The sequence below is a fragment of the Scaptodrosophila lebanonensis genome, unplaced genomic scaffold, assembly GCF_003285725.1.
Source record: "Scaptodrosophila lebanonensis strain 11010-0011.00,11010-0021.00 unplaced genomic scaffold, SlebRS2 tig00000001-arrow-pilon, whole genome shotgun sequence".
Lineage (NCBI taxonomy): Eukaryota > Metazoa > Arthropoda > Insecta > Diptera > Drosophilidae > Scaptodrosophila > Scaptodrosophila lebanonensis.
This window is the reverse complement of record NW_022060529.1, coordinates 6,410,532-6,435,832: the sequence shown is the minus strand read 5'-3', so window position 1 is coordinate 6,435,832 and position 25,301 is coordinate 6,410,532. Positions and strand designations below refer to the sequence as shown.

The 25,301-nt window shown below is 38.9% G+C and overlaps 1 protein-coding gene across 4 annotated transcripts; it reads right to left on the bottom strand.

The window, feature by feature from the left end:
• Window positions 1-323: 323 nt before the first annotated feature.
• LOC115627958 lies at window positions 324-24,989 on the bottom strand. Of its 4 annotated transcripts, none has more exons than XM_030523855.1 (12): window positions 24,483-24,986; window positions 15,386-16,044; window positions 7,646-7,716; window positions 6,760-6,857; window positions 5,451-6,691; window positions 4,876-5,220; window positions 4,318-4,758; window positions 3,694-4,266; window positions 3,418-3,634; window positions 3,133-3,353; window positions 2,909-3,072; window positions 324-1,487 (listed from the first exon to the last, which is right to left on the bottom strand). In XM_030523855.1, exons 2-12 carry the CDS (start codon window positions 15,588-15,590, stop codon window positions 864-866), a joined length of 4,200 nt encoding a protein of 1,399 aa, XP_030379715.1. In that variant the 5' UTR covers window positions 15,591-16,044; window positions 24,483-24,986; the 3' UTR covers window positions 324-863. The 4 variants fall into 4 exon arrangements, with proteins under 4 accessions (XP_030379715.1, XP_030379723.1, XP_030379730.1 ...); XM_030523870.1 differs by lacking the exon at window positions 324-1,487 and adding an exon at window positions 2,380-2,768 and having other exon boundaries at window positions 24,483-24,987; XM_030523863.1 differs by lacking the exon at window positions 4,876-5,220 and having other exon boundaries at window positions 24,483-24,987.
• Window positions 24,990-25,301: the final 312 nt, after the last annotated feature.

The window sequence follows — 25,301 nt, the reverse complement described above, 5'->3', positions numbered from 1 at the left end:
ATTTTTTGGCGGTCGCAATCGAGTGTTGTAGGTATCAGCTTGAGCATGGGGTCAGTCGTAGTGCTGCCACATCTGTTAAAAGGTGTTCCAAATCAATACTAGCTAACAAACTAATTATACTAGTTTTAGTATCAATCGAATCGCACAAAATTGAATAATAGCCAAATCATGTTTGAAATAAACATTTCGGTTATGCAAATGGTTTGAAACATAATAAAAATGACACAGGTTTTATGCGTAGTCGTAAACATAAGTTTAAAAAAATTATATCTCCTACTATAAGTAATCCCACCTAAAAAAAAAATAATGAAAGCGACTAAAGCTGTTTTTATATCTTAAATTTTATTTTACGAGTACATACTTATTAAAATATATTATATCAAATGTAATTCGCTCAATGTCTGTTTTAAGAATTATATTAATATACATATAATTAATTTGATTAAATACAGTGACTATTTTTCTTTGCACATTGAAGAGAAAAATTACAGTGTAAGTATTAATTTCTAAGCAACATTTCACTTTATACACATGGAAAAATATATACAATTTACTAATTGGTGGAAAACTCTCTCTGAACTCTAGCAGCGTTTGTGTGTGTGTTTGTGTTATCACATACATACATAATAATGTATGTACATGTGCATGTATAAAGCTACGCACCAACAAACCCATTTATTTGCGAAACTCCCAATCGTACTGCCCTCCAAACGCATTCAGTGGAAACTGCATTATGGCAATCGAAACGAAAAAACAAAAAAGGCATAACATTCCAACACTGAGGTGGAGTGGTAGAAAGACTTGAAAAGGGCTTTAAATAAGCCTTCACATTTTGTGCATGCAGTTATATTTTGTACCCTGCTTTAGTGCTTTGGATCCTTGTTGTAGTCCACATAAACTCGCACGACTTCGCCTGAGTATTTCCGTTGTGATGGCATGAAGTAAAAGTCGGGCGTGTCCGCGCCCCCATTGGAATTGAGGCGTGGATCATCGCGGGAACGATCGTAACTGGACTCCCGTCCGCCGCGTCGCTCTTCGCTGCTCGCCTGACGTGCTGCACGCCGATCATGAGTGTAATAGCCCGAGGGCTGCATGTTGGCCGAGCTTTGTTGGTAATGATGCTGGCGTGGCAGCGAATATGCGCGATCCGCGTAGGAGCCACGTGAATATGGCCCCGAGGCAGCTGTGCTGCTCTCCTGGGTCATATGGCGACCATTGCTACGAGCACCGTCTCCAGCAGTGCCGCCACTACTACGATTCTTGCCATGTCCGTTTGTGTTCTCGTAGTATAATTGGGATTTGCTTGTTGGCGAATGAGACATTGGCAGGGTGGTTTGCTGACTGCTTGTGGTAGAGCGGTTACGAGCCTTCTCCTTGGCTGTGGTACTGGTGGTCATGTGCTTCTCTTCAGTTTCGCCATATGGATCAAATGCGTAGTTTGTGTTTGAAGCAAACTCCTTCCAGGGAGAGTTCTGAATTAGTTTCTCCTGCAAGTAACAGAGTATTGGTTTAATGAATAAAATTAATGAATTAAAGATATCAGTGCTTAACCAGTCAGCATTTGGTACGACCTCTAATTAAATTAACTTCTATAATTCATAAAGTTATACGTAACTCATCATTACATTGTGTATAAACATCGAATATGTACTATAACTGCTTTTGGAATATGCCTTTCGCTTGCGCTTATATCAGATTGTTCGAATAGTTCTATAAATTTGGGTAATTGTAACCAGTCCATTAAAAATAGTGCAACATTTCGAGCTTACTATTGTAGGATGGGAGCTTTCAGTAAGAGATAATTCGAAATATGACAGCCATGAATATTAGTTTTATCGTTGAAGAATAAAAATGAAAGTCGAGTAGTATACATATGTATGTTAAGGCTTAAAAAATAAATATCGTTACAAAACTGGGTTTGGCCAAGAGCTTTTATTCACCATCTGTATTGATGCAATGGCGAAAAAGATGCACAATTTAATAGGAAAATGCTGACTGGTCTAGCTACAATACAGAGATATAGACCAAGTAAAGATGTATCGATACATATTAAGATATGTTAGGTGTATTGAAAATTAGAGAAACGATAATAGAGCATAGCAACACAACGAACAGAGAATTATAGAATGGGTTTAGTCATAAGATAGTTGCTCCCGGCCCTACGGCCATAGCTTAGTAAGTTAATGTCTTAAAATACAAAAACAGTGCTACTGATACAAATGAAGGTTTAAAGTATATATGTATATATATATATATATGTATGTATGTGTATAAGACATTCAGAGAAATATCAGTAGTGGTGTTAGCAGATAATAAAAGTGAGGAATATACATATGTTAATGTCACAACAAACACAAGAGAAGAAGATTCAATTACCAATGCATTTTTGTTTTTGATTTACGCAAGCTAGTACATATACAATTGTATATAATTTCGATTATCGGGCTTCTACACATAGCGGGTATAGTACATGTACAGAGTATTCCGCGTTGATGACAAGGAGGACTTTTTGTGTTATTGCAAATTTGGCTTTTCACTTTTTGGCTAACTATGTATGTTTTATGTATGTATGTAGGTACGTTAATGGCAGCCGCAGTTCTTGTTCAGTGGTTCAGGCAGTGAAATTGTTTTAAGTACGAGTATGGTGGGTATATTGGTTTCCTGTTCATACGAGTACACGTATATTATAGATCGCTAGAGGGTTGATAGTATCGTTGGTGCTGCCGCTGTTGATATATGCGCCATTCGTCGGGTATTACGTAAACCAGCTTAAAATAATATTATATAATTGATAAATATTAATAACGGTGTCAAAGTCTTGTTGTTTTTAACTAATTAACGCGTCCTATTTATACCTAAGCAAACGTCCAATTAAAGCTACCTTGCAGATTACATATCTTTAACATACCTTGGTATTTTTGCTTTTGCGGGACGTCTTCCAAATGGTACAGAATGCCTGTATCAGGGCAATAAGCACTAGGGCTGCAATTAGACCTAAGACTATATACAAACGTGTCTCGGACAAGTCGAAGAAGGACAAAAGTGTTTCCTTAGTATCTTCTGCAGATTTATCTGAAAGTTAAATCGGCTTTAGTTAGGGCTTTTCGCACTTTTCGATGTTGATTGGCTTACATTCCAATGCCTCAAAGTCCAAATACTGGGGATCCACTGTTAGTGAGCCCACCTTGCCGCTCGCAATGTGGTCCAAGAGCGCGGCTTTGATGACATCCGCGTTCTTTTGTACGGCTTCCGAAGCATCCTTATCAATGTTGTTGGTGTCGAGGGCGTGCATTTTTTCAACATCGGCCTTATCGAACAGGGCCTGAACCTTGGCCAACATAGTTGTGCCTTCCCTGTAAGGATAATTCAAGTTTAGATGCATGGTATCCACGAAAGAATTTAGTTATGTGTACGTACTTTTCAAATCCTAATATTTCTGTCTTATAGTAGCCGGGTATGGGACTTAATATACCATTGAAAGAGTCCGAGATAGTTGCAGCCAGATTATTGAATTCCACAGTGCCGGGTTTGGGTGCTTCGAACGATTCAGCGAGATTCATAAGCTTTACGCCAACGGCATAAACCAAGCGACTGGGTGCAGGAGTGCTTGTACCAACATATACGGACTCTAGCTCTGCATATATACAACATTTTAGGAATCATACCAATTAGAACCATAAGTGTGCTACGTACCTTTACCGCAGGACTTAATGCATACGCGTTGAGGGGATATCGGTGGTACCTGTTCGTGTTTACGAATCTTCTTATTGACCACATTGAATGCACCGCCCAGTACGGGGAAGAATAGGTATAGACAGTGATCGTCTGTAAAGGACAAATCCTGTTCGTCATTGCTGACGCGTTTACGGTTAAACTCCAGAATTGTAACTCCCTTCTCAATGCGACCAGATGCATTATAAATGTCCTGTCGATCGTCCAGCTTGGGTGGTGCGTAGCCCAGCACCCAGGTGTCCATCAGGAATGGCCGACCAGTGCGTCCGTCTACCCAACCAATAATTGTATCGGTTTGTGACATGCGCTCGTCATCGCTGAAGCCGATGCCAGTCCAGGTCTGTGTGTTCGTCGTCTCAATATGCCAGCGCATCTCATCGCCGCGTCCAACTGTTTCCCATGACGCATAGTACTCGCAACTGTGCTCCTGGGGAGAGCAGCTCGGCGGATACTTCCAATGACCGTAGCAGTCATTGTCCAGTACATTTGTGGTTAGATCGTTGCGATCGGTTGTACCACTAGGCCTCTCTTTTTCTAAGAAGTGAATTAATTAGCATCGGGTATTCGAATGTTTAGAGGACTTACCAAAGAAGTTAATTTGAGTGACGCCTCGCTGCATTTGATGTCCGTGATACTTTAATTCATCTTGCTGATAGAAGTCCCTAATTGATGACGATTCTGTTTCCAAGCCAGAGGCTGGCACATGAACGTATTTAGTAGGAGGCTGACCTTTCGCCCAGATCACATGTGTTAGTGTATCGTCCAGCGTGTGATCAGTTGGCTCAGTGGCCACGAGTTTCTTGCGGAATATTATGGTAGTGACACCATTCTCCTCGAAGCCAGTTCCCAGAGACAGGTCGGATTTGCCACCAAAGATCTCGTCAATTTTCGGTGTTGAACGATCCCGAGAATAGTAGTCGCCCACGCGGCTGGCTAAGCCACGTGCCGTACCAATGACAATATCCGTACAGTCCATAGGATTAAAGTCATATCGTGGTGTGTATGGGTTCAGCTTGTATTTGGGTTCTACAATAACAACATAACATATGTAAGTAGGTATATCACTTTGTCGTCGGTGGTTTTTTTTATTGGATAGCACAGAATGAAAATGTTAGGGACCTTTGTTTGTGACTTGCAGTTTACCTGAATTTGGGGGCTCTACTTTTAGTGGTGCAGATTTTTTAGGCTGAGGTTCTGGTTCCGACTTAGGCTCAGGTTCCGGAGAGCTTGATCCACCCGATTTGGCCGACTTAGGCTCAGGTTCGGGAGAGCTTGCTTCAGCTGACTTCGGTTCAGGCTCAGGCTCAGGTTCGGGAGATTTGGCTGATATTTCTGGCTTCGGTTCAGGTTCAGGTTCGGGAGATTTGGCAGATATTTCTGGCTTTGGTACTGGCTCAGGAGAGCTTGCTTCAGCCGAATTACCCGCCTGTGGTTCTGGCTCAGGGGTACTTGGAGGTTCACTTGTTGGTTCGGGATTTGGGGTTGGTTCTGTGTGTTAATTTTAAACAAAATGCATTTTTTTAGGTCAACAAGTGTGTGTTAAGTGCAGAGTGTAGTTGAGTCTACTTTGCATAGAGAGATAATTGTAAAAAAGTAATTGGATAATATAGGTGCCAAGTGCACAGTGAGCATGTAGTGACTTAGGTACCTCTGCGCATGTTTTGGATTTATACCAAACAGTTAGTTGAGTTTCTGGTGATTATTTGTAAATTTCTTACCTGTGGCTTGACGACGGCTGCGTCCTGATTTGCTGCTAACGCGATATGATACACTGGTGGCAACAGATGTCACACCATCCATCTCATCATGTTCGTGGCCATCGTGATGAGCCACACGTTTCGTTTTTGTAGGAGACGGTTCGCTACTAGGTTGAGGTTCCGATGTCGGATGAGGCTCGGGTGCTGATGTGGGCTGGGGTTCAGGTTCTGGCTTGGACTGTGGTTCAGCTGTAGGCTGTGGTTCAGGCTCCGATTTAGGCACTGGTTCGGATGTGGGCTGTGGTTCAGGCTCCGGTTTAGACTGTGGTTCGGCGGTAGGCTGTGGTTTAGGCTCTGATTTGGGTTCCGGCTCAGATTTCGGTTCTGGCTCCGATTTAGGTTCAGGCTCCGATTTAGGTTCCGGCTCAGATTTAGGTTCCGGCTCAGATTTAGGTTCCGGCTCAGATTTAGGTTCCGGCTCAGATTTAGGTTCCGGCTCAGATTTAGGCTCTGGCTCAGACTTTGGCTCTGGTTCAGATTTAGGCTCTGGCTCAGACTTTGGCTCTGGTTCAGATTTAGGCTCTGGCTCAGATTTAGGCTCTGGTTCGGATTTGGGTTCTGGTTCGGATTTGGGTTCTGGTTCAGATTTGGGCTCTGGTTCTGGTACGGAACTCTCAAGAGTCGTTGTTAAATCCCCTATATCACGTATCAATGGGAAATTCTTGCACTCCGGCGTAAGTCCTCGGGGACGCCAACCCAATCCAACCCATGAAGTACTGTTCACCTTTAGGACCAGCTCAATTTCCTTTTGCTTTTCTAACAGCCTCCAGAAAATATGAAAATCGGGCGAGAGTTCCTTCTTGATGTACGATGTCAGATCCAGATTAGTGGTCTTGTACGGCGAGCGTTTGTTGCACCCAATGCCATACCAGCCGAAGTTACAGTAGCATTGACGTCGGGGCAACGAGGTACCTTCTACATCTATGCACTGGCCCTGAGCGCCGCAATCTGCATTGGTGCTGCATTCATCCTTGTACTGGCACTGGGGCCCATAGTAATTCTTTTCGCATTTGCAGCGGGATGGGAAGTATTTTCCTTTTCCGGAACAGTTCTCTCTAAAGTCTTTGCGCTGTTTAATATCCACATCTGAGCAGGACCAGAAACGATAGGCGCCGGACCATTCAACAGCTTGACGTTCCAGTCGCAGCGTACAGTTTTGACACTCGAAATCCTTGGGTATGCTAACTTGATAGGACTGGGCCCTGTTTGGTAAAAAATAAGTACAAAACTTGTATCTTCCTCTCTTTAAATACCGTCAAAGGCTACATACGTTGCATCGGTGCGCACAAACTCGGAGTTGTTTACGTGTGGCGTCAAATCCAGGACAGGTCGATCGAGAGCATCCAATAATTGTAAGCGGAACCCGCCCTAGAAAAGTTTTAAAAATGTATGCATTCAATTGCGTTGCCCCAATTCAGCGTTTATTATTTTAATGCATGCAACTCTAGACGGGGAAATCATTTAATTTTTGTTTGCGCAAACAATGACTGAGAACTTGTGACTTGATTTCAGGTTGCCTCAAAGTTAGTTCACATGACACTCGGCTTACATTCTGCAGTCAATGATCGTGTGGTCGCCCATTATGGGAACTTCTAACGCAATATTTGACTTTGACTAGTGGCATGTGCATGTTCATGTGCCGCAATCATTACATAATTTACGCCAAGTATAATGAAGTCTAGCTAATTACTGCGTCAGATAAGAATAAAAGCCTCGATAACAATGATATTTGGAGCTACATAATGTTGTTAGTTCTATGAATATACCCATGAAAAGGGTGGATTTAATTTGGTCTAACAACGTCCAAAAGGGGCGCGGCAGACCCGACCCCATGTTCTAGATTCATAAATGATCAGCATGAAGCTATCGAGGTGAAATTCTGCCGATTGCTAAATCGGAGCACTTCTGCCATAGACACATTTTTGGAAATTTCGAATTGGAAATTAAACAATAATTGCTTTATTTTTATTATATAGCTCTTTTAGGAATGATCTTATTTAAAAATAATTGACAAATCACTTTTTCTGTATCAAGATATTTAAACAAATTGAAATGATTAATGATGAACAATCGGCCAAGTTACAGATTAAGTAATCTGCAACTTTGCATCTAGGGCCCTTATACTTTAGGAATCTAATTCCATGAGCTTTGCTTACCTTATGTGCATAGGCCAAATGCCACGTAACATTAAATTGGGAGCCGGACAGCAATGAAGTTCGTATGGAGCCTGTAAGTATACAAGAATTTTATTATAAGTAATTTGGCTCAGCATTAACATGTACTCGTATAGGTTAGGAGACATGGATATGATCATATCAGCTTGATCATTTAATCCATCTATATGCTTATTACAATAGAGATAATCGTTTTACAGAATACTGATCACATGCAACATGTACAGGATTAATCATGCGTAACAGTGCCAGTGTAACAGTGCAACAGTCTAGAACTCAGATAGGCCAACACAGACAATATCTTGCATCGCCTAATTAAATGTTGCGTTACGACTGAAGTCGAACTGGTTCTGGTTTGCGGTTGTTCTGAATTCTGCACACCTGCGCACCAAATTCCAGCAATGCAGAGCTGGGCTCTCAATGGGCTGGTGCGCAAATTGCCCATGACAAGCTAAGCAGGTCGTTGTGATTGCAGCCAGCTAGCTAGCCAAGATATATACTTAAACATACATACATTAAATATTTTGAAGTTGCGCACAGGAAGCGCAAAACCTTTAACCATTCATACTGTACTCGTATACTCGTAGATGGCATATGCCCAGCAACCAGTATCGTCAGCACTAACAACAAGTTTTGTTGGCTGCAGGTTACAGACAAATTTTAGATATGTCTGCAAGTACATATATAGCTATGTATGTATATACATGCATATACTTGTATTGCATAACCATATCATGCACACTTGTCGCTGACCAGCTGTGAAAAAATTACAAGTTATGTGCTTGCCTCAATGCTGTCTGGCAATCAATACAACTACTCGAACCCAGCGCCAATTCGCACATCGTAGTCAGCCTCTACGAGTATAGAGGTGAGTGCTAATTGAATTCATTAAACGTGGCCAACGATGTCCAGCACTCGACTATCACTGGTTTATGAAAGCGAAAGGAGTGTCGCTTTCAGTAATGGCCACACATTTATTTACCATCAAATAAGGAAGCAAAATACAAGTATACAAGTATGATTGCCATTTGTGGGCACTTCGTCATGGCATGGTGACATCCTCAATAGACTGCTTCGACTACCGCTTCGTCGAGTAGTCATGACATGCACATAGCCTATGCTATCGGCCAATAAATCATTTTACTTGTAACTGGAAATCAATACTTGAGAGAGTTTCCAAATGATGCCAAAAAATGGGCGGGCTTCATCGCCAGTCCCACTGCACTAAATTAGCAGGTGGTTTTCTCATGTAGCCACCGATGAATGACTCTCCATGTGTCTGTCTTTCTGGTTGACTTGAATTTTTTACGCTTTTGCTAAGCATTTGCTTGTTGTTGTTGTATTACTCGTATTTTTTTCTGTCATATTTCTCATGAGCGCGAAAGTTGTTCACCTTTGGTTTTGGAGGCTGCGATGCATGAACATCGTCCATAACTGGCCTGCTTGCCTGCCTCCCAGTCTGTTTTTTTAGTGTGTGTGTGCATGTGTGTGTGTGTGTGTGTGTGCGACGACTGTCTGTTGGTGTGTGTGTCCGTTGTGCTTGAACTCGCCGCTCGATGTTAATATTACAATGTTGGTCGTTTCGAAAGTCAGTCTGGCTACCTGTACGCCACCGCCCTCCGTCTGTATTGATTGTGCGATTTTTTGTTAAAAAATTATATGGAATTTGTTCACATTGGCTTTTGCCTGTTTTGTGCGAAAGTCGCGTGAAATCTTATAAATTAAATTAAATTGTAATGCTGCAGCAAAGAATTTGGTTCACTCGAAAGTTATTTAAATGTAATTATTGGGTTGGCTCAAAAATTTGTCATCGAGGCAATACTATAGCTACAATAGCCCTCATTCACACACATCAAAGAGATATCAAATGTTTCGACGGTGGGCTATCGCTTACATATTATCGTGGGAAAATATGTCCATACGGTTTGTTGGATGAGGGATTTTTTATCGGCCAATTGTGTCGGCTTTCACATGGTTACATATTGGACCGGTGTTTTGAGCTAGAAATGTTATTAGCACACTCATTTAATAACAGCCTAATCTTACACGTCATCAAATCATGATCTTGTCTAATTTCATGCTTTGCTTCCCTTGCCAATTTACTTGTTGGCAAGCCAAAGAATTAGAATGCATGCATTCTCCCGCAAGTAATTGCAAGTGCAGAGCGTGGAGTGAAAGAAACATGGCTACCAAATATGGCGTGTCGCTGTAACAGAAACTTCCGCAATGCACAGACAAACCGCGCGCGCACTTGGGAAATGTTGACAAATAAAAGGCAGCAGCTAACGGCAGTCAGACGAAGCTTCAGGAGTTGCGCATGCGCCCGAAGCAATACATTTTTGCACAGCTGAGCAAACACAAAGGGGTCTTTATATTTCTATATGCGTATACGAGTATGTATACGAAAACCTTGGAAAGATATAGGAACTAGTGGCGAAAGAAGATATAAACTGTATGTCAAGAGAATGCATTTTAAAAAGGCTTATGCATGACTATATTTCATTTGCGTTGTGCAAAAAACGAAATGCAAGAATTTATCTTTTCCAAGGACCAATCAATGTTTCGTTTTCAAGACCCCATTCACACCATTTGTGATAGAATGAGGAGTGGAATATGATGAAACTAAAAGCTTAGTTCATGCAGATCCTGCAAGAAGTGACTCATGGTTATAAAAACCAATTGGAAACTGACAAATGAATATTTATTCTCGTTATAAGTAATAGATCGCAAAATAATCGACTAGGTATATTTAAAGTTTATTATGTGGATGATAGATAATACATTACTCTACAGAATAGTCGACAAGCCACTTTCTGTATTGAATTTTATTGGTAATCTTTTATAAATGATCACTTCTTTAACTGATAGGAAATATATACATATGTACAGGGTGCGCTATCTTTTATGTCGGTATGTAAATATTGAATAACTTTGTCATTAGTGAGCCGATTGACTTGAATAGACCAGTGTTGAAAAATGAGTCTGAAGAAATTGTACAGAACCAAATTAAACAAGAGAGAACGCTACAGTCGAGCAAGCCCGACAGTGTAATACCCTGTACCCAGGTAAACTTGCGTCACTGAGTTATATGCGCCCATAGCAGCAGCAACAAGAGGAAGAAGAAGAGCGAACTTGTTGCTGCAGTTTGGGGGGGTTGTACTGGCGAGAATTTGTTTCGCTAATAACTTTTCTTAGAATTGACCGAACAGTAGACAATTATATATAAATTATGTGTGCAAAGTTTGGTTTAGGTAGCATTTGAAATGTAGACGCTATTGACGAAATTCTGTAGCGGGGGAAGGGGGGGAAAATTCCAAAAAATAAAATAAACTCGTCCTTACTCGGGCCTAGGAGAATCTGGATGCCAACTTTGGTTATTCTAGCTTTTATAGTTTCTGAGATCCTCGCGTTCATCCAGACGGACGGACGGACAGACGGACGGACATGTCTAGATCGATTTCTCTCGTCATGCTGATCAAGAATATATATACTTTATGGGGTCGGAGATGCTTCCTTCTGTATGTTACATACTTTGCACAAACCTAATATACCCTTTTTACCCTACGGGTACAGGGTATAATAAAAATATCTCATACTTGAAAATCGGTTGTTTATTATCAAAGATATTCAATGTTTACATACCGATATAAAAGATGGCGCACCCTGTATATGAAATACAATTCATTTGGCTTTGGCAACCCTAAAAGTATTCGGCCTTATACGTACTACAAGTATACACAGCTCGCAAATAAGCACGTATAAGCTGACCAAGTGGCCGTTTTGGGCCACCAAGTGGTAACAGTTGTAGCTGTTGCCAGCATGAGGCATTTGGTAATTTGTTGCTGTTACAGGTCTTGGTGGTGGTGCTGCTGCTGCCGCCGCTAGTTAGTGGCCAGTTTGTAGCCAAGGAATTTCGCTTAAGTTAATTGCTCGTGACGCTGTGACGCTGTTCGTTGCCCGTTTACCATACTTTTCATCGTATTTATGGCACATAAATTTTCATTGATTTTGCATGCAAATAAAGCACGGTATACAAGTATACTATATATACATTTATATTCATCCATACTACATACAGGTATGTGTCTCACTGTTGCTATTAAATGTCAATACGCGCATATTGCAAGTATTCTCTAGGCTAGTTGGTATTCTGTATGTGTGCCATTTTAGCTGTGCAAGTGAATGTTTCTGAGATTTGTATGATAATTGAATGTGCGACATTTAGATGCAGGATCCCAACTTTAGATGAATAGCCATTCAAATTGAAATATGGGCAATGTGTGCATTCCTAAAGTGATACGCCACTTTTGGGTAAATGGTTGGCGCAAATGCAAAAAAACTAGAGACATTTGGGATCAAATTCTTTTAAAGCCAACACTTTTGAAAAATGATATTTAACTGCAATTTGTTTAGTATTTCGGTCAACATTCAGTTCAATTTACATGAAGCAATGCTATGTTGCATAAATGTAGTCTTAATTGTAGGAAGTCCGTTAGTGGTCTCACTTATTTTAGCATCACTTAATGGCTGACTGAACTCACACAATTCGAGCCGCAGCCGAAAGTGACACAAGTACCAACAGCAGCCACAACTTGACCTCCATTCGAGTGGGCATAAAAGATAATTACAAAAGCAAGAGCAATTTCGGCTGCAGTAAAAACAAACGCCAAATCAAACAAAATCGTGTTGACTGAAATAAAAAAAAAAAACGCATGCATACCACACTAAGACGGCAACAACAACAATAAAGAGTGTCAAACACGAACAAAACAAAATAGTAAACGACAACAAATCCAATCCAAACAAGATAAATAAGTCTTCTCTGCAGCAGCAATAACACACAACGCAAAACCTATGGCTATGCCATGAAGGGGTCAACAGTCAGTCAAGAGTCTCTAGACTAGCAATATATGTATATGTATGTATATACTCGTATTTACATGCATGTAAGTGTGCCTGCAGTTGGCCCAGTGCACCAGTTTGAAGAAGATGCCACAACATCAGACTGTCGAATGCAACAACACTTCGTAGGAAGGGTCTCATTGGAAAAAAAAGCTATTATAATGAGCGTTACAACAGCAACAGTAGGGGCAGACAGCTGCTGGCACTTGATATATACTCGTATATTTTTGTTATATAGTATGTATATAGTTGTTGACTGCGCATCATTGCGGTTACAAGTTGTGAAACATACAAACATACGAGTAGAGACAGACATGCAACTGTCACTGCCATGCAGATATAGTTGTTAAAATTTATAGACAATATTTTGGCCATGCTGTAATCGAGGCAAACATTTAAAAGCTGAGGCACAAGTGGAGGTCTGGCCTATGCCGTAATGCGTGGTTTGTGGCTTTTGCCAATTTGGCCACGCAATGCAAGTGAAAGTTTTTCACTTGTCTGCCTTGCAGCCATTTCTTGTTGCACCGCCTGGCGAAACTGGCAACCACATACATCATCATCAACGCAGGCAGTCGTCAGTCAGCCACATCTACAGCCGCAGTTGCTGCAGCAGCCACAGCAACTTACTATAATGCAGCTAAGCTAAAAACAATTTGCACAGTGGTACCAAACCAAATCAATTGAAATTAAAAGGCGATTAACAATGCCTATCATCATCATCATAGAAGTACACACACACACAACAAAGACTCTTTATAGCTTTCTATCTTTTCCTATCTTTACTTGTGGCTGGCGAACTGGCGAACTCTTTGAGTAATCTTGGGACTTAGTGTATGTATTAGTTTGACTCACCTCCCGAGGGCTTAAAGCTCGGGCTTATGCAGTTCTAACAAAATTTAATACTCAAAACCAATTGATTCGAGAAATGTAGAAATGTAAATGTAACAGCTATAAGTTTTTACATAAAGATTTTGATTTTTTATTTTATTATTTTTGGTACCATTTTGTAACCATTTTGTAAGCTATTTATATTTTTGAGTATTTATGTCGAACTACAATAACGCAAGTATAAATTAGTTTCATATTTACATGTTTTACGTCGTAATATTTATTTAACAAATTCATTGGTTTTTATATCTGAGCCAAAATCATTTACTTTCTTCAAATTCAGACCACTGTGTATCGGACAACTAACCAAACCAACAACCATGCTACACGATTCAGGACTTGCGTAAATCGAAAAGCCGCAAGCAAAGGCAAAAGTTGTCATGCCCCGAAATGGGCTAAATGAGCAAAAGTCGCCACTGTCGTTCACGAACCGGTAGCAAGTTGTTTCATGTATATGTTGCGTATACGCAATATGTATACTAATTAATACGCGCAACAAAAAATTGCAAACAATTCACCGCAACAAATATAATACCACGGACGAATATTAAAGTCGATTGGTTCTAATGTCCATAATCTATATACTAAGCATAAGCAACCTTAACTTTAGATTCGTTTTATTGTTGTTAGAAAGAAGTCGTTCCTTTTATTTTCCTGCTTCTGATTTGTTTCTTCTTAGAAGCAATCCCATTAACTACCACAAATTTATCATTAAGGAATGGTATAGTTTCACTAATGCACACAAAATAAAGTAGGCCATCTGGGGTTAACAAATGAACGGTGCTTTTTCAAACATGGTCGGCCTTAAGGCAAATGCGTTTCTGAATGGCGTTCGCAAACTGATTGACTTTGTTTGTGTCTGTTTGTAGCTAACAATTATTATGGAAATCGTCATTCACCAGTGTGATTGAAATGCACAATACACACATACACACACACTCTATGTGCACGTGTCTGTCCACAATAAATGGCTACTTGAAATATGCATCCCAAAAATGTTATAAAGCAATATTATGCAGCGCTCATAATTTGTGACCCAAATTTGATGTGTGGCGAGTGAATGGTGGTTAGCTGCTTCTTTGACTCAGGCACACAGTCTAGTTTAAAGCTAACAGAGCGCCAGCGATATGCAAATTAATTGGTAACAGCGCAGCAGCAGCTGCAACAACAACAACAGCCATGCCAACAACAATCCACAGCCGGCGTTGAGTAAGAAAAATATTACAATAACAAACAAAGTAAGGCAAAGATTATGCAATGCGGTTGCCAAGCAAAAGTTCGAGTTGTTGGAAAATGCACGTAAATTATAATTCATTATACTATATAGTACGTGTATGTGTGTGCATGTGTGTAAGTGCGAATTGTGTGGAACGTGCATGGCTACTTAGATGATGCAGTCAATTTGTTAACAGCACAAGCTATTGGTAAACAGACCGATGCAAGCAATACAGCCATTACCCATGAGCTCTCTATAGCTAAGTATATTGAATGAGGAAAGTTGCAGAGCGTGCCGAAGAGTGAACGACTTGAATCCATTTGAAGTACCTTTAAGATGCGTTGAGATAAGCATAAGTGAAAAGCACAAGTACCTGCACACGCGTGGGTAACAGCTCACTCTTTTCAGTTAACTTTAATTGTGACTATAAGACAATATTTTTAATTTAAAAAAACAGTATTCCCATGGGTCTGCTCAGCTCAGAACAAGGCAACAATTTCTTTACATGATGAAATTGCAATTAATTTGTTTTAAAACGATCTTATAAGAATATTCTATTCTATGTTGGTTTCTGAGTTTATTACACTTGTATAACTTTACTCTAAATAGAAATTAAATTACAACTAAGTTTATTATCAACGGAATTTACATATTTTTTCTAAAGTTAAGGTTGGGGACCATGTTTAATTCAAAGACAAATTTACGAACTCACTTACCTTTGGGCATGCCACATGGCGCCTTTGTGCGCGAATTATCCAAGAAATCCAAATCGTATTGGCGTGCAGGTGGATAAGTTAAAGCCACGTGCGCCTGAACGTCCAATTTTAGGCAACACACAAGCGCCAAAATGGCGAAGGCAGCAAGTCGGATGAAAGGCGTGTTGCCGGAGCATTGCCGCTTTTGATTCGCATTTAAAGACATTTTTGTACAAAAAATGTTTGCCAACAAATTTGTGGTTGCCTTTTGTTTTGTGTTGTTTTTAGTTTTTTGTTGTTGTTATTTACCAGCAGTATGTGGCAGCTGAATTTTTTCTGTAATTGATTTACAGGTACGCTTTTTTTATATTTATTTTTGTGTGTATTCATAAAATTGTACAATAGAAAAATTTCAATTTTTTTGCACGTGCGTCGCACACATATTTAAGCAAGTATGTATGTACATATGTACATACTTATATACTGGCAAACACTTGTAATGAACGGTGTAGTCGGGCACTTTCGGCTAAATGAATTCGTTTTATTTATTACACATTTTCATTAAAACTTTGCTCACAACACATTTTCGTCGGTTAGATTTTATTATTTGTTGTTTCTTAACTTTTTCTTTGTGAAAATGTGAACTTTGTGTTTCTAGCACCGTCGCTGTTCAATCTGTGCTGTAAGAAAACAAAACAAAAATAAATAATAAGTAATGTGTATTAGTGAAATATTTTCGCTCAGCGCTTTAATGTAATGAGTTTTGCGTCATGCTCGAAGTAAATTACACAATTTGGCATATTTTCAAACAGTGTGGCAAATTATTTATAGCCAGGCTGACGAACAATGCTAGTGAAGTTCCCAGCCACAAATCATTAAAAATACAGGCAGGCATTCATTCTCTCTCTTTTCTTTTGGAAAAGGTTTAGCTGCTTTTCAACCGATCTTCTCATCCAGACTTATTCGAAGTAAGCTGCGTGTGAAACGTGCGAGTTCAACGCACATACATATGTGTTTAAGTAAAAACACCTTCGAACGCAGTGAAATCGAAGGTCCGGCTATTCAATAAATGGAAGTAAAGTCGGCTTAATGACAGCTGTCAACCAAACGGCGTACTTAGCTTTTGCCAAAAATCGGCAACGGCTTTGAGCCCCACCGTCACTCAAGACAACATAGACCAGCCGCACAGAAGTGGCTTGAACGCCTTTAATGAAATGTTACAAATAAATCAGCGTTAAGCCAAGACAAACAAACGCCATCAGAAGACGGCGAACAAAACTTAAAAACTTAAAACTGACGGAAAACTATTACGGCTAATGGCAGCCAAGTTAAGCAGGTAGCCAACATTAGCTGCAAAAAGCTTGACTTAATACTGGCATTAGCCACCTCAAGTGGGCGTCTTAATGTGGCAGTGGAACACAAACAGTGCAACAGAGCACCCAAACAAAGTGGAAAAAAGCATTTCGATATGGAAAATTGTGCCAGTTGCTGCCACAGATTTGACATTACAATTGCATGTTGCATGCCAAAGATAAATGACCAACACCGGCAGCTGTGCAGCATCATAACTGTTAGTTGGTCGTGGCACATAAATAATTGACCGCAAATTATAACGAAAAAACAGAAAAATACAAACGAGGCAAGTATTTACACGTTCTACTCTACTTTAGATGATTGTGAGTGACATCAGCTAGACCAAAGATTTGTGTTGATTCGAAAACAAATGCCACAAGTATGTGTATGTGTAAAAAATGATAGCAGTGGTGCTCTAATTACTTTTTAGTTCAGAGCATTCCATTAAATTAAGCCGAGTTTCCTCAGCCAAATGGCTTGCCAAAATATTACGAATGCAAATCAGTATAACTTTATAAACTGTTATTGGAGGTAACAAGTGTATTCATAAAATGAATTAAAATTTCTCCGTTTAAGTTCGCCATCTATTTGTTTGGAGTCAAGCAAGCTGGTCGTTGAAAAAGCAACACAATTTTGTTATTAGATTGTGGTCAAACTTTGGAACAACTGCTTTTCTTTAGCTTTGACTAATAATATTTTATTTTTTCCAGTCTCTCTGTTATTTCTGTTGTGATACATCAGTATATCGCTCGTTTGCCCGTTTGGCCGACTGTCCTCTTGTTGGCCAACTGGCCAGCTTCGCCTCGTTTGGTTACTCTAGAAATTGGCTGACATTGAAAAGCGGCCACTGCGACGTTGAAGTGGTTAGCGACAACGACGACGGCGACGACAATGTTTGACATTGAACTACATACATACATATATAGTATATACATGCAAGCATTAATTGAAAACCATAAAAACAAACATAATTAAAGAATCTACTTTTATGCGAGTACGTTTGTATAGCTAATGCAGACCTGAAGCTCAGCAAGTGGAAAATGTTGGGCCCCCAATGCATGGTCAACAAGTTTTGACTCGCTTTGCATGTTGCTGACCATACGAATTTCATATAAATATACACAGTGAGTGCAAAATAATGAGCGTTGCAGTAAGTAGAACAAGTTGTAGGCCTAATTATACAAACACTTGTAATATAATTCGCAGACTTTCGAACCATCTTCTGTCTGAGTAAATCGAGAATTCATTCTGCTTAAAACAATGGAATTTTGCCAGAAGGAATCATATTCCCACAATTTAGTTTTTAATTCTGTGACAGAAAAAATAATTTTTGAAGACCCCACAACCAATGTAGTGTCAGATCATAAATAAGCTGTCAGTTAAGACTTGTCAATAAGCCAGACGTTTTTATAATTTTGAAACAATATTTCATGATATGCCGTAAATCCAAATAAATCTGCTCAATTGCTGTAAATTAACAAAAATGTATTTCCTTCCTTCTCCTTTCTATTTATTTTGTAATCATCAAATTCATATCGAAAATACATAGCGTGTACTTCGTTTTATAGGACTTTTGAGGTAATGCTCGGGTATCACATTTTTATCAAAACCTCTGAAGTATTGCATAATCTTTTGAGCAACGATTCGGATAGCTCGCAACTGCTAAACAGAGCGTCATGAACTGGGCTCAGTAGTTTTAGTCGCAATTTGCCTCATCACTTGACCCGCATGAAAGTGTTTGTGTTTCCGCTTTATAATGGTACAAGTATATGTATACATGACTACGCACAACCAATTTTCCAGCAAATAAAAACAATAACAACAGTCGACTTGAGCAATTCGGCACAGCTTGAAACGCACCTACTTACATGATGATGTTTTTTTTTGTTGTTGTAAAAACTTGCCTATCGTTTATTATTATGATTATTATATTTTGTGGTCACTCTCGCTTTGATCAAAATCGTGTGTCTTGTGCTTGTAACGACAAGCTTTACTATTTTTGGCTCATGGCTATTTTTCCTGCACCGTGACTTTGCAATTTCATGCACATGTCAATATCCTTCTGCAATTATTTCTATTGAATTTCAAAGCAAGCCAAAAAAGTTGGGCGTATGCAGATTGTAGTTTAAGCAAACGAATTGCAAACCAATAAATAATAGTAGTTCGAATAGTTGACCTGGCTAGAAGCATAAATAATATCAACATTGTTTGTCTAAGGTAAAGAAAATAAAACGCAATTCACACGCAATTATTGCAAGTGAGCAAGAGTGTGCTGAGTCTTTTAAATACGTTGGGTTCTTTAAATGCCTGTAAGCAACACTTGCTCTTGTTGGCTATCCATTATACCGTGCTGCAGGCACAAACATTTGGCTACACTACTCATGATCAATTCACATACCCGTACAGACGAGAGAGGCGGCAGGAACGGCAACAACTACTACACGATCACTAGTAAAAAATGCAGTCCAACTGGTTACGAAATATTTGAAAAGCTCATTCATGTTGAGCTTGAGATTGGTGTGTGTCTGTATGGCGATTGGCGTGAACCGGTTTCTGGCCCAAAACAAAACAGTCAACTATTAATGGCTTTGCGATACATCGATGGTATCTGGCTAAGTGTTGGCAAGTGAATCGAATGTGTATGGCGCGTTGTCAAAAACTTAGACGTCGATAGCGGCGGCCGGCACCCTAAAGTTAAGCAAAAGTACATAGTTGCGCTAACTAAAAAATAATGACCAAAATTAGAAATTGCAAGAAATAAAAGAATTACAATTGTACAGGATGATTTTAATTCTGCAATAGCTAAAATTGAAATTACGAATTTACATCCATTTACGTATTTATAATTAAAATAAATGTTATAAATAAAATATGTACATCGAATTGGTTCTCATCTAGTCTTAAAAAAGTACTTAAGCAATGCAAATTCGGTAAAAATCTTGTAGTATTTCGATATCAGTTATAAGTATATCTTAGACGCGAAAATAATTTAATACTCTTTTTTACTATCTTCCGAAACTTGTTTGGAATTCTGGTTATTTAATATTGAAAAACGACGCAGAAATGTTTATATGTACATACTATATATTATTTAATATGTGGTCTATAACAGATGTTTGTTTGGCTTTTGTGTTTACGTTGAAAAATGAATGTACTCGTAAGCTATTTCAAATGTCGTTTTTTTTTCTCAATTTTGGCTATAACTATAAGTTCCGCTATTAACTTATAGAGACCCCGACTTGCACGGTCTGCCACTCATTTCTCATATTCATTGTTATTATTAGCTAACAAAAAACTTCGCGCGTCTGCGTACACAAAACTTTCCAATACGGCCAACTGCACGATGACTGTCAAAAGTTATGTTTGGCGCACTTTGAAAAGACACACACAACACACAACAATACGAGGAGGAAAAAAATGGAAAACAAAATTCAAGTCAGCGAGTGACAACAAACACTCAAATTAGACAACGTGGCGTATGCATTATGGGCATGTGTTAATATGTGTGATATAAATATTTGACCGGCGGCTATTAACGGTGTTTGGCTACTCGAGTTGCGGTTAATGCTGAGAAAGTCGATGTTTTGCATTACCAATAGCTGTGTGTTGTGGCTTTTTATTTAATTTCTACTCGCGAAAAATTTCTCAATATTTACGGCTATGTCATGCATTGATAAGCCACTGAATCTATCTGCATGCTAAATAAGTGCTTATCAATTAAATACACAATTGCGAAAACACAATTGGTGGAACGTAACTTTTAAACAGTTAGGAAAAAATATTAGCAGCACGCGCTTGCCAATTTGTTTGCCTATTTAATTAGCAAAGCCAAAACTAGTGATGATTGCGTCGTCGAGTGGCTTTGGTATGAGCCATTGAGAGGCGAGCCCAAAAAATAGCTCGGGCCTGCGCAGGTCGTTAATGAAATTAATTAGTAAAATAAACACATCAATACATAAGAGGGTTAAACTAAACAAACTATACATAGGTATGTGTGCGCCTCTGTGCTATAGTTTTGTTCGGGCGCATTTCACTTGGAGGAGAAAGTTGTCACCAGGCGCAGGTTTTCAATAATTTGTTTTCTATTTTAGTTTCATTTTCTTGGGAATGCATTTAAAGAAATTGAAAATGTTTTCAATATTTGTTGAATCATTAAAGTTAAATTTCATTTAAGCATAGTATACCTCATTCGTTTTTTTTTTTTTCTGAATATGTCAGCTCAGCGGTCAGCAATATTTAATTTAAATGCGTCAGTCTCTTGATTAACATAATTTTATTTGTGGCCGCTATCAGCTCTTGCGGTCGAACTGGTGCAGCAGGTTCGTGCCTTAAGTCTTTCGCTTAACTTAGCATATTGCTTACACGCTCGCGCCCACTTTTAAATCTGAACGAAGTTTCTAATTTATTTTTATATTTTAAATACACTTGTAGAAAGCCGCTGAGACTTCAACTTTCCCAAGAATCAAGCTTGACCAGATAGATGCGCAGCTTTAAATGTATGACCAAAGCCGAGGTCAGGGTTCAATTGGGCTACAACACACAAACGATTAAATTTGATTGTTGTTTCTTGTTTATTAAACTTGATCTCTAAACTGGCTAGACATAATGTGCCCACAAACCGTACAATTTGTTTGCTTGTTGATGTTGTTTGTGTTGGTGCTGGTGCTGGTGCTACATCTCTGCTGGCTGTGCCCAAGACGTTGATTGCAAAAATAAACATTGCCTATACGATCATATTTCAAAGAAAAATAATGCTGATGCAGCGCTATATAAAATGATGGCCGCTTTGGTTGAGTGGATTTTTGGAATTAGAAGGTGGCGTAGACACAGACGCAGACACAGACACAGACAGAGACTCAGACACGGCCACAGCCACAGCCGCAGACGCTACTCCGAGTCAAGCCCAGGCCTGTCAACCTGTCGTGTTTGTTAATATTTTTTCATTTGTATTTATAGCAACTTAATTTGAACTGAAGTTCAATCGCTAAAGTGTTTTCTATGTACAAATTGATGATGTGATTGTAAGTATGTACACACAATTCAATTGTTGAACCTGGAAGCATGCGATCATTATTCAAATATTTTACATATGATTATAAAGAATATTAGACGTTTATGTTGGCTACGCAACAATTTCCAACTCTGTGCTCACATCTGTTTATTCGATTTATGCAGCTTTTTTCTTTTCTGTCCATTCTGGTGCTATTGTCTGAAAAGTCGTTAACGGAATATTTCTAGCCTTTGTTTCGTTGGATTTTAGCACAGACTCGAATGCTAAAACGTAAAACACCATTGGAAGCTCAAGTCAAATATTCTCTTCAAATTATATTTAATATATTTGTATATCAATTAATGAACGCAACCTGTGTGCCACTTTTCAAATGCCTCAAAACATTTGGTATGCGTGTGTGTCTATTATATACATACTCGCTGCTACGAGCATAAACGTGGCCAATTTATGCGGTCCATGTGTCGTTTGATGGTATAGTTTAAATTGTAAACGCATTTTTGCTTTAAGGTCGCTCAAGGCATTTGATTGATTGTTCAGTTTCGGCCATAATCTAGGTTGTTGTGGCTACAGTGATTTACGCAATTTGATGTGCAATTATGGCAATTTACACGAATCGCTTACAAATTTGTACCCTATGTGTGGTATGCGCAGTTTTGGCATTGGAACTCATACACGCAGACACATAATAGTACTAGTAATTAATTTGAAAGCGGTCATCGAAGTACTGTGGCAAAGCAAATGACTTCAACAGCAAACGCTGACGGAATACTGACAAACAAAAAGCAAATAGGTAGGCACTTATACTATAGTTGAATTTAGTAAAGGGATGCAAATACTTATAATTCAATTTTATATATACATATACGCCTTATATGCTAATTGGTAAAGCAAAACAAGTGCTGTCGAAAGATGCGACAATACTTGACTTCACAGAAATAGCACACAGCAATTGTTGAGCGAAACAGTTGCATAAATTAAAATCGAAACACATTTTAAAGTAAGCACATCCGATTCGGATACAATACTTTTTCGCTCCTCTTTATACTTATGTCCATATAAATATGTGTGTCCGTACTTACTTATTTATGGAAAATAGAAATAACACAATCAAACGGCTTTTGAAGAGTCAAGATGCGCTCCAAGGTTTTCAGTCAACGATTAGATGTGTGAGTATGTATTGGTATTTCTAACCAGTTTATATACGTACGCTGTATAGCCCCCGCGCAAAATTAGAGATCGCGACTGGTTTCGCCTGTTGTCATACATATGGACGTGTATTCTCACTTTTTAGAGGCTTTGGCGGTTGCTGTTTATCGTTTTTTTTTTTTTTTTTTTTTTTGTTTATATAGTATACTATCTAATGTATACGTTTTGTTGTATCTAACAAGTTGGAATTTTTATTGTATGTATATAAATAAATATTATTATCGAATTATATAAGCAGATACTCATATTTTTTCTACGCGCATTTAAATATATTTAAGAGCCTCTTTTTTAATGGCACTACCAAACGCTTATAAATATGAGTGTGTTGTTCTTACATACGAAGCTTTTCTTAACTCGATGTGCGTTTCTGTGTGGGTTCGCTTGCACAAATGTTAGATGCCATCCGGTTTTATGTATTTGTAAAGCGTTTTTGCAGCTGCCAAAGCTAACAGTGGACCGATGCTGTTGAGCTGCATTCCTGGCATGACTAACAGATATTAACGGCCAAGAGTTATTACCCTCAAGGTCATTTCGCTTAGCAAAGCAAGTGTTTTTTTTTTTTTTTTTTTTTTTGGCTTGAAATGTTGTTCTCTATTGGGTCATTGAATGCTCGTTCCTCTCCATTTAATAGCTAGAATATATTATACAAAATAGTTGTACAAACATCCGTAGATCCGTTTGAAGAAATCAGCTTTTTACATAAACATCCAATTAAGGTGCTTTAATTTTAAGACGAATCGGCAATAAAAGCAATCATAAAAGGAAGCAGATACGAAAGGCAATCATTGTTGTTGAAAACAATTAGAAAATGTTTAATTAATTTGGAATTACAGAATACAAGAAGAGAAGCAATCTCGGAAAAAAGATCCGGCATAGAGTAAACAAATCAGAACTCATTTATTTAAGGAAGCGCAAGCGATCATGGGTACAAAAAAAAACCCAAATTTAGGTGTGTATTCTGTTTAAAAGTAAAGTATAGAAGTGACTCACTCGGATCTGTATGTGCGTGAAGTCAAGACCAGAATTTCTTTTGTGATTAATGATTTACAAGCGCATACAAGAATTTTGCTTTTCAGCAATATTTGTTTGGGCTTTTGTCTTCGCTTGTCACTAATAATTTGTTCTCTGTGCTTATTTGGTTTTAGAAATGATCTCATCATCTACCTGTACAGCATCGAGAGCCCACACTGATGCTCATTTGCCATAACCAATGAATCCGTTACGGCAGCTGCGATTGAAGAAGCTAAGCAGCTATTAAAGTATTTGGGCGGTGATCACCCATAACATTCGATAAAATGAAATAAAATTCACTTTTTTAAACGTCCAAATAGTAGAACTGGAGACAGGGGTACCCTTCCGTTTTGCTTTGGCGTTGTAATTTTCAAAGAATTTAAAAAATAAACGCCAGTCCGCATTAAAAATTCAGCAAGCATGCGCATCAAGCATTTCAAAACTCGTGAGGTATTTTTTTATTATTTTTATTTGTGTGCTCCTGCCTTTTGCCAAGCATTAGCAAATAACAGGCATTGGCATTCCTTTAATGCTTACCAAGAAGAGGCAACAGCAACAAAGTCGGCAATTATGCGATGTAGGCGGCGATACGAGTAAGTTACGAAAAACGCAAGACCAGTATTCCAAACGTAGCTTCGGCGGGTGCAGTGACGGCACTTGGAGACGAATCGAGTCGCACAAAAAAAAACTAATCAAAAGTTACGAAATGCACGCGCTTTAAGACAGTGACGGGGATGCGAGGTTTACCGACTACCAACGGCTTGAACAAGTTGGGAAATTCAGGGTTCCGAGCGGAGAAGTACGGGTACTCTCGATCAATTTAAAACAATGCACTTGCCGCCTTTTGAACGTTGGCCACTGAACTGTATCACCGATAAAGTCGAATATTTTTCACACACCCCAAGTGATGTGTTAACCAATAACGATCGGCTATTGAAAGTACATCTTTGTGTGTTTCAATTGAGTGTTTTGTTCGATTTATTATGACGGCACAAAGTGTTGCATTTCTGTTTTACGTGCCGTGCCCAGTTGAGCCACACTTTCAGACTCAAAACTGCGACTGCGTCTATACTGAAGCAAGTCTCGAATTGAACTGAATACTGCTTGCTGCTCAATCTTGGCCTGAAAGCGCTCGCGAGCTTTTTAATACTTGAAAAGACTGCTTCATAAACGTTAAGGTAGTTGCAAAGCTGCCAGACTGACAGTTATCATTGGATTTATTTAAATAATTATTTTTAATAGGTAGTACAATACTGTGACTGAGGAAGGAAGAACGTTTATAGCAGTGAAATCCGTTAAAAACTTTTCTTTTATACTTTAGTAAGTAAATATAAACTATGGAAGCACATTTGTTTT